General features: G+C 34.3%; 1 protein-coding gene across 3 annotated transcripts; it reads left to right on the top strand.

The window, feature by feature from the left end:
- LOC109244592 (phosphatidylinositol 4-kinase gamma 7-like) lies at positions 5011-9526 on the top strand. Of its 3 annotated transcripts, XM_019411718.1 has the most exons (3): positions 5011-5272; positions 6935-7062; positions 7271-9526. In XM_019411718.1, the coding sequence occupies exon 3, from the start codon at positions 7271-7273 to the stop codon at positions 9152-9154; it is 1884 nt and encodes a 627-aa protein (XP_019267263.1). In that variant the 5' UTR covers positions 5011-5272; positions 6935-7062; the 3' UTR covers positions 9155-9526. The 3 variants fall into 3 exon arrangements, with proteins under 3 accessions (XP_019267263.1, XP_019267271.1, XP_019267256.1); XM_019411726.1 differs by lacking the exon at positions 6935-7062; XM_019411711.1 differs by having other exon boundaries at positions 6935-9526.

Genomic DNA, 10754 nt, shown 5'->3' with positions numbered 1-10754 from the left:
TAATACAAAATAATAATTGGAGTATGGAACGCCCCACAAGAATCACCATCACGTGCACTGCCTATTCAGTCGACTGTATGTGTATGGACTTATGGCAAATGGAAATATAGTACTACTCTCTCCGTTCCAGTTTATGTGAACCTATTTCTTTTTTGGTCCATCCCATAACGAATGATCTCTTTCTAAATTTTGAAACAATTTAGCTTAAACTTACAATTATACCCTTAATGAGAAGTTTTTATAACCACACAAATACTCTAGGCCCTTTTAACTTGTTTAAAACCACAAATTCTAAAAATCTTTATTTTTTCTTAAACTCCGTACCCAGTCAAACAAATTCGAGTAGTACACGAGAAAAACAAAATCTTTTACTGGTGCATTGCTCTGTCTTGACTTGACCGTTGCGTACTGCCCGCTCTTTCCCTGAAAAGGTTTCTCCCGAAACAACGCCGTCTTTGCCTATTTGAACAGGTAGAAGTTTTGCATACCCGTGACACATTATCAACAAAAAAAAAATATGTACTTAATCTTTTTAAAAATATCAAGTTTGTACGTGCATGCATGTTGAAAATATAACTAAAATATTTTCATATCCAACCGCTTAACCTTTTTAATGAGACATTCACCGTAGTCCGTAAAATGATATGAGCATAATATGCAAGCTATCGGAGAGATGAAGTAATCTAAGTTCTTGCTAAAATCCCTTTTCATGCTCTTATATGCGTAATATGGAAACTTTGTACAGCATATTACCCTTAATTTTTCTTCTTTACATACTATTATATTAAAATATGATGGTGCTTTGTATCAAATCAATTAGCGTATTGTGTCTCTGTAAGATTGATTTTCGTTTTAAAATCTTCACTACGAAAGGGAAGTTTAACATTTAAAACAAAGTTTAGACAGAATAAATCATCCTATATATATAGTCTTAGCTTATATGAAGTATATGAATCCTATATCAGTAAATGGCTTCGAACTTCAATTCAAATATTGATAAGTGCTGATATTTTCTCGTGTGGTACTCCCGCAGTGGGAGGAAAAATAAAAGTAAATGAGGTTAACAGGGATTAATTAGGCCAATGCATTACCATCTTCAAGTACTTGAAATTTGAGACCATCGGCAAACAATTTTTACGATCATATATGGACCTTATAATATTTTCATGGCATGAATATATAACTCACGATTTAGAATAAAAAAATTTAATCTAAAAAAGTAGATTTCAATACCCCTTTTAAGCACAATAATTAATCATCAATCATTAAATATAAAGTGCTTTATTAATTTGCAATACAGTATATGAAATATACGTTGAAAGTGAAGGTTTTGAATGAAGCATAACGCTTTCTTGGTTTGACTAAACACTAAAGCAGTCAACATTCTGTTCATGTGAAAAAAAGTGGAGGATTAACTTAATCCCTTCGGGATTAAACTTATACTTAATCAAAAAAATTTGTAATCATAATAATTTAATATACCTCAAATTTCAAACTCGATCTCAAGGTTCTGATACATGTTATGTACAAACTACAGACAACTGACTTCTCTTTTTTAATCCACTATTTTTTTTATGCGTCTAAAAGTTTTACACCATTAATAAACAAAAGAAAAATTCTTCATTGAAAAGTCTATCTCTCTTTCTATATATAGCAACGGAAATGGACAAAGCACATGCAAAAACAAGAAAATTCTTCACAAGTAGCAGGAGAAGGATAATTTAAGAAACTGATAAAGGGTAATTTAGATAAATTTTAACTATTAAATGACTTTTTAAAGAGTAGTCTGCAAACCTGATATAAAAGGTGGGAGCAGTAAATTTTCTTCACAGTATTAGGCAATTCTAAATTTTTAGTAGTTGAGACATTTATTTAACCCAAAAAGAATAAATAAATGAAAAGAAAAGCTTTAAAAGATTGAGCCTCAGTCAATTACTATGATGTATCGATTTATTACTAGCTGTTTAATTGGTCTGACGAAGAGTGAACACAAAGGAAATTAATAATCTTAATTGTTGATTTGACTATATGCAAAGAATCGAGTTTAATATACTTATTGCAGTTATATCAAGTTGATGAACTACCACCTGTGACAAAGTTAATTTGCCAATATCTTATTACTTAATGTTGCTTATTTTTAATAATAACAAAATCGTATAATATCCCCAGATATTGTTTTTATAAACGGTTTGAGATTCTTTGATTGAGACAGATAGATAAGACTTTCAGAATAGTATAATTTTATACTACTAATTCATAATTAATTAATCTCGCCAACTTGTTGCTCATTTTGCCCCTACTTGAGTGCTTCGAACATGCAGCATTCTAACTTTTTCAGCTAGAAGAAAATACTTTCAAATTCTCAAATATTGAATCATAACACAATAATATCAGTTCAATTAAGATAAATTTCCTTTATTTTTTTTAAAATAAAAAGCTATTGATATGTGAGGAAAGTGTTGTTAATAACCTGATGAGAGTAAATTAAAAACCGTTGTTTTAAAGAATGACTCAAATATCTTATGGTTGAATCTTACCTTGATAAAGGCCACGTTAATAGTCACGATGAATCTGACCGTTCTTCTAATAACAAAGTGAGAATTAAATTTATTATATGGTTTAGAGAACTCTTTCAACTAAAAAAAAATGTATCGAGTTTATTGTTTTACTAAAGAGCCAAAAAAGAAGAGCTAGTTTATTGAAAAACTTTTTTTTTTCCTTTTTAATCAGACTTAGAATCTTTTGTTGATTATGTTACTTTTTTTCAGACCAAAAAATAAAGTGATGACCGATGAGGATTGAAATGAAATGATGTTAACGCACAAAGACTTCCTTTTTCATCAAGCAAACGTGACAGTACAATGAATTGTTCCCATTTCAAGTCTTTGATCAGGAATACAGTCCATGTTATGACCTATTATTTGTGAAACACTTTAATTTATTTTTATTTATTAATAATTCTGTATCAATTTATCAATCGAAAAAATTATTTATTCTATGTTTTGGATATTCTTAGCCATACATAAAATAAATATTTAGTTGTAGTTAGTTCTAAATACTTTAATTGTATAAATATCCTTTTATGTAATTAATTCATCAATTTTAACTGGGTGATTGAATAATATCGGTTGAAGTCAGAAAAGAATTATTTTAAACTAAATGTTAAAAAATAAGTATTCAAAAATTATTGTTATTCAATCTGTATTGCTGTAATCAATTAAAAAATAAAATTTCTGAAAAACAGAAACAGAAAGTTTGTAGAACTAGAACGTCAAAATAAATTCTGAAAACAGTATAGGGATAAATCGAGCCCACTGAATACACAGTGTTTCCTTAAGGAAATTATTCCCCTCAAGTACCCGAGGTTATGGAATATATCCTCCCAGGATAGAACGATTTAACTCACGAGCGTATTGGTACCAAAAACTCTGGTGAACAGCGAACCACTCAATGGTCGTAAAACACACTGGAAGATATTGTGCGGAAGAAGAAGAAGATTATCAGAAAATTTAGTAAGTAAAAATTCTGGGATTGAAGGAATATTTATAGTGGCACTGTTTCTGAAAAGGTTTGCAACCTTTCAGAACAGCCATAGCTGTTGGAACAGGTTTGGCACTGTTTTTGAAAAGGTTTGCAACCTTTCAGAACATCCATAGCTGTTGGAACAGGTGGGAAAAAATTGCGAGAAAAACAAACAGATTTAAAATAATCCAAGAAAAAAAAAACGGACCGGACCGAACCGGGTCGCGGGTCATGGATTATTCTGGATTGAATTTTCGTTAATTAATTTAATTAAAAAGAATTTTGTCCAAAAAGATTAATTAATCAATCTTTGACCAAATCCGAAGCCGAGCGACGACGACGGCGCGAGGCTTGTCTTCTTTTTAACTCTTTAAGAGCTAAAAGATGAGCTTCTCTATATATACACAAATATTTTCTTTCCTTCTACCAATGAGGGACAAAGTGCTTTAGTAAAGTGAACTAATTCAAAATTTCACTTCCCTCTATTTCTTTTCCTACCATTTTCCATTCACACCTCTTTTGTTATTAATAACAAAACCCAACAATTTTAAAAACTATTATTTTACTTGAAATAATATACGTATTTGCATATTTCTTCTACTATATGTCTTTTTTTTCGCTTTAGTTATTGTATCACCTTTGCTTGCTATGATTACTACTTGTTGTCTCTGCTTCCTTTTTAATTAATTTTTTTCTTCAGTCCTTTTATCGAAAATATTCTTTCTACATTCGTAAGGTAGGGATATGGTCTGCGACTCTGTACACTCTACTCTTTCCAGGGTTGTTGTATTATTTTACTTGAAATACACGTCAGACAAGTTTTAATATTTTTCTCGGACATACACGATACAAAGTACTTGCATTTATACATATAAAATGTTATTTACCCTCATAAATTCGTGTTTGTTTCTTGATATATTCATTAATCAACCCATTCTACGAAAAGGTAAATGTTAGTAGTACAATAAAAAATCCTTTAGCTTATGAAAACGTAAACCCCACATCCAGCTGGAAATCACTCAGAATCCATTCTATCATCTTTCCGTACACGCGCGAAGCACGCCGTCAAACCTCGTATTAACTCCAGGTAAGGTTAATATCTCTGTCCTCTCATTAGAAAACCAATCTCATTCCATAAGGGACATGTTCGGTAATTACTCACTCCCGCTGACTATGCCACGTCAGTCTCTAATAAGACACCTCCACGTCACCATCTCCTTATTTGCCGACCAAATCCCGCCGTCTGTCCAAAATCCAACGGCTGAAGATCCAATATTCTAGACTTTTCCATGAATTAAGCTACAAAACGATAACTATAGTTAGTTAACAAACCAAACCACGATTCACGCAATGCGTTTACGGTTTACCCCACTGGTGGAGAACAAACCAGAGTTAATAAAACGACTTTTGAGGGTAAAACAGAAAATAACAAAAAGCCGAAGAAGAAAATTAAAATAAAAAATTAAATTGAGTTATGGATATATAGATGCACATGCATATGATAGGAAATAAGGCATAGAGAGGGCAAAAAAGAGGCTGAAGCTACAAATAGCAAAAGGAGGAGAGAGGGTTTTGGTGGCTTTGGAGTGAACTGAATCAAATCCAAGCCGTTGAATCTTCTGTTATGTCTGGATCAGACGGTTAAAAAAGTGATTTGAATCTTTCAGACGCCGGCGAGGTGTGTGTTGTTTTTGTTCTGGTTGCCGGAAAAAGGTAACACAGAGGTGCAATCTTCAGATCTGGCCTTCCGGTGAGTTTTTCCCGCTTTTTTTCATTCAACTTTTTGGAAATTTATTTATTTAGTTTTACTTAATTACTACTTGTTTTGATTTTGTTCCTGATTGGTCCTTCAATGTTCGTTCTGGATCATCCGAGTTTTATTCAGATTATTTTGAGGATTTTAATTTTCTTTTTTTTTCCTTTGAAGGATATAAATTTATAAATCTATTTATTTTCAGTTATTGAATGAAAATGAGAGTATGAGATTAATCTCACAAAAGAGTGTTCTTAATGACTCAAATAACACTCGTTTTTTAAGCAGTAAATAGTGTTAATTTGATAAGAAAGAGTGTTATTTCAGTTTCAGTTTCAAGTGTTTGTAGCTTCGCATTTGAGTTTTTGTTGTATATGAATGTTTTTCTTAAAGGATTCAAGTTTACCAGTTTAAGATTCTATTTTTAAAGCTATTTTTATGTTATTGAGTGAAAATGAGAGTTTTACAGTTTAGTGCTAAATAATTTTTTATGCCAAATAATTGCTCTAACACTTTTCTTTAGCAGTAGCGAGTGTTATTTGAGTGATTAGTTTATGCTTTAATTACAGTTAAAGCTTTACAATAAGCATTAATTGATAATATGATAAAAATAGTATCCTAACCTGCTATAGTAGGTTATACTACACTGATGGTGTAAAAACTCTTTACACTCATTGTGTATATAACTTACATTCTTGAGGAGTCAGTTATAATCTCTAAAATTTCGTGTATGTAACGTGTTTCAAACGAGGTTCATTTCCAAGTGTTTTTGCTTGCTGTGGATTTTCTTTTTCATTGAAGGATTTTTTAGAGGGACTTGAGTTTGATTTTGTTTTAGTACAAAAAATTTACGTTTCTATTAACCATTGAAAATGAGAGAGATTAATTAGATTCATTTACAATAGTACCAGTAATTTTACTGATGACTGTTACAAATTACTCAAATATCACTCGTTTTTTTTAAAGCAAAAAAATAGTGTTATTTGATAGTAGATAGTTTTATTTGTGTAATTAGTTAGATTCTCTATGTATATTCAAACGAGTTTCAGTTTCAAGTGGTTTATAGCTTGGCATTGATTGTGATCACAGTACTAAATGCTTTTTCAAGATTTGAAAGTTTATGTGAGTTATGTTTCTGATTCTTCTTTTCTTAAGTGCAAAGGAATTAGATAACGTGATTTTAGTAACAAAGAATTCTTCATCAGTTTCTTGTAGGTCTTTTTATGCTTCATTGTTGACAAGCCTGTGATAGGGTCAGGATCTTAGTGCTACCTTATTGGTGTGATATGCAAATTGGTGATCTATTTTTTTGCGTTTAACTTTTAACTGGTCCAACTAGGTAACGTTTCCCATTAAGCTTGAGTTGGCAATTTGGAAAATATGGATACCCAACCTACTACAACTTGTTAAAATACACCACCACGACTGCGTTTCAGTCTTAAATTGTCGGGAAGCTGATGTAACTTAGTTACAGTGATAGTGTTAAAGCTTCTTTATATTCTCAGCGTATATCAGCTTATATCCTTTTCCTAGTTTCTATCTGGTGGCTTTTGGTCTTCCATTGCTTGAATAACCTTGTGATGCTCTTATTACATTTCTTGACTAATGACATGAATTGGTCCCGGTTGTATTCTAATTCTGTCTTGTATCTCTTTACAGATCGTTGTGCACTGTCTTATCCACATTGTGAGATGGCTGTTGTAGTGTAATATTTGAGATTCTTGCTCTTTTGCTGTTCTGTATTTGACGCGGTAGTGATATTTGCTGTTGCCTGTGGCATCATCTGGGTTGGTTCTGGTTTCTCTTTGCTTATTGATGATTATTTCCAAATTGAGTCATTTCCTGGTTTGTCACAATCGGCTTTTGAGTTTGGCGTTCAATTGAGAGTGCGTGGAAGGCTCTCTTCTGCCGCCATCTCTGTTGCCGATTGTGACTGCCAACTGTGTTTCTCGGCCTTTTATGTCTCGTAACGCGGATAGTCCTGTTCAAACCCAGATGGCTGTGGCAATCTTCAAGAGCCCACTTGGTGGGGAGTACCATGGAAAGAGTAGGACGGAAGGGAAACCGGCTGGAAGGAGACGTGTTTTTGTGCAAACTGAAACTGGTTGTGTACTGGGGATGGAGTTAGACCGCAGTGACAATGCACATACTGTGAAGAGAAGATTGCAGCTTGCACTTAACTATCCAATTGAGGAGAGTTCTTTGACATTTGGCGATAGGGTGCTGAAGAATGACCTAAGTGCTGTCCGAAATGATTCCCCTCTGCTGCTGACGAGGAACTTTATGCATAGAAGTTCATCAACTCCATGCCTTTCACCCACTGGGAGGGATATACAACCAAGAGATCAAAGTGGTCCCATTGAAATACTGGGTAACGCTGGTCGCTTTGCCAAGACAAAGCAAATTATCAAAGAAATTGTGAAGGCAATAAAGGCTGGTGTTGATCCACTCCCTGTTCATAGTGGACTTGGAGGGGCGTATTATTTTAGAAATAGCAGAGGTGAGAGTGTTGCTATTGTCAAGCCCACAGATGAAGAACCATTTGCGCCAAACAATCCGAAAGGATTTGTTGGCAAAGCTCTTGGGCAGCCAGGCTTAAAACGATCAGTCAGAGTTGGGGAAACAGGGTTTAGGGAGGTGGCTGCATATCTTCTTGACTATGATCATTTTGCCAATGTGCCAGCTACTGCATTGGTGAAAATTACTCACTCAGTCTTCAATGTCAATGATGGTGTAACTGGAGACAAGCCTCATAGCAAGAAGCAGCTTGTTAGCAAGATTGCGTCTTTTCAACAGTTCATTCCCCATGATTTTGATGCCAGTGACCATGGAACCTCAAACTTCCCTGTTGCTGCAGTGCATCGGATTGGGATATTAGACATTAGGATTTTTAACACAGATAGACATGCAGGAAATCTTTTAGTTAGGAAGCTTGATGGTATTGGAAGGTTTGGTCAAGTAGATCTCATCCCCATTGATCATGGTCTCTGTCTACCAGAGAGCTTAGAAGATCCGTATTTTGAATGGATCCATTGGCCCCAGGCATCTATTCCATTCACAGAGGATGAACTTGAGTACATACAGAAACTTGATCCTATTCGGGACTGTGAGATGCTACGAAGTGAGCTCCCTATGATTCGTGAAGCTTGCCTTCGTGTCTTGGTCCTTTCCACCATTTTTCTCAAGGAAGCCGCTGCTTATGGTCTCTGCCTTGCTGAAATTGGAGAGATGATGAGCAGGGAATTCCGTAGTGGGGAGGAGGAACCAAGTGAGCTTGAAGTTGTTTGCTTGGAGGCAAGAAGGCTGATTGCTGAGAGGGAGATTCTTTCGCCAAAGGCTGAAGTGGATGAGGAGTTTCAATTTGACATAGATTGCGAAGATGCTGGATATGACTATAGTCCCAAATTGATTTCTCAGGACTTCATGAACCGAAACCCATTTCATTTTCCAATTGGAGGAAATGGCTGCTTCCCACTTTCTAAACTAGATGAAAGTATTGAGGAAGAGGAAAGCGAGGAAGAAGAGGAAAAGAGCTTTACTTCTGTTCCTGCCCCAGCAAATAACATTACTACTATGTCAAAGCTTTCAATGTCTCTCAAGAATACCAGCTTAGGTGAGAAGAAACTGAAATTTCCAAAATTTTCAGGAACAAAACCAGAAAATGGCTATCTGGCTGGTTCCTCCTCTGGACATAGGAGCGCAAATGAGCAGCTTCCTGCAAGTGTCAGCTTTGTGAAACTAGCAGATATGATTGACGGCGAGTGGGCTTTGTTTCTAGAGAAGTTTGAAGAGCTGCTTTACCCAGCTTTTGCCAAGCGCAAGTCTATCACCCTTGGTCAGAGGCAGAGACAAAGGCTTGGGACTTCTTGCCAGTTTTGAGTTTGAGGTATTACTATATTTCCCCTATGAGGATGACTTATGCCTAAATAAGACTGCAGACTTATGGAAGTGATCAAGGAATTCTAGCTTAGGATGGTTTTTCTCCCTGAAGTCGTGATAGAGCGGGAGTAGGGCCATAGGATGCTGTAAATATTTTTGGAGGCAGCCGGGTGGAAGGGCCGAGTAGAATTGGTTGTATCTTTCTTCTCGTTTACATCTTCGATTTTTTTTTTTTTTTTTTCAATTTTTCCCCTTTCACTGCGTTGTGGAGTCACTGTTACATAAATAAATATGTAGAATGAAATATGAAAAAAAGAATGAAAAATAGTTTTATGTAAATATTGGATATGTTATGATTTCTTGCTCTTTTAAGTCTCAGCGCATAAGCTTGATTATCTATGCATGTGTTACTGATGTACTCCAATCATAACAACGCCTCAATTTCGGGCAACTTGGAGTTGATTATACGAATCTTTACTATTCATATGCGCTATTCAAGTCCGCCTTAATCTAATCACAACCATTACAGATGTTAAGCAATGATATTCCGAGTCATTGTTTCTAGGTAACATTATCTGATTATCTGTTTAATGGTTTGTGTATTTTGTCTATTATCGAAAAGGATACATTCAGTTGTATCCCTTCGCAAATTTTCATGTCTATACAGGTTTTATATTTGTATTCTCTTACAAGTGGTGAAAGAAACTACGATATTTGGGACAGCGATGCAAAAACAATTGTGGGGTGGCAACAAAAAAGTGCAGGTTGGGTCCCTTCAAAGACCAGTTGTCCCTTCAATGATTGATGAGTTCAAAATAAACATCATTGCAGAACATATTTCTAACGTTATCAAAATAAAATAAAATATTTCTAATGTCTAATTAATTGCAAAGTTTCTAGTTTGGTATTTAATTTAATCGCAGTTCTTGTTAACAGAAAAAGACGGATTTTGACGTTAAAAGTAAAGCGAGATAAAAAGCGATAAGCAGATAGAGTTGGTGGAAGTCTGCACCAATCTTTGCATTATTTGATTTGGTTTAATTTAGTGATTTTTGTATGTAATCGAGAGAGCTTTTTGAATTAGTGAATGAACCAAGTTAGGAGATTATTTGAGAGACGTTTTCCTAAAGACTAGTCCATTAACGTGTTCTTGCATATCTTCACAATGTTTCATATTAGTTTATTTTTTAGAGTTTAGATTTAATCGAGAGAGGAATCTTAACTTTACGTTTAAGCTAATCATCGAGTGAATTTGTTAGAATCATTAGAACATTAGAAGTGAATTTGAACAGAGTTAGATCTCGAATTACTATCTTACACCTATCATGTCGTGACCCTTATTTCTCATATTATTTACAACCTGTTTTAGTTTAACTCTCATTCTTTGTGATCAAGTCCAATTAGTTGTAATCTTAATTTAATAGTTGATTATAGTTAGTAATCACTTCAAATCAAGTGTAGAATTATCCTGAATAGCAGTAAACCATAAGTTTATTCGAACATTATTTAAATCCAATCCCCGTGGAGACGATAATTTTACTTTACTATCTTTGACTAACGAGCATTAATTTTGTGTTGTGTTTTGCACTCGTCAAATTTT

Source organism: Nicotiana attenuata, chromosome 2, assembly GCF_001879085.1.
Source record: "Nicotiana attenuata strain UT chromosome 2, NIATTr2, whole genome shotgun sequence".
Taxonomy (NCBI): domain Eukaryota; kingdom Viridiplantae; phylum Streptophyta; class Magnoliopsida; order Solanales; family Solanaceae; genus Nicotiana; species Nicotiana attenuata.
This window is presented reverse-complemented; position numbering and strand designations above follow the sequence as displayed.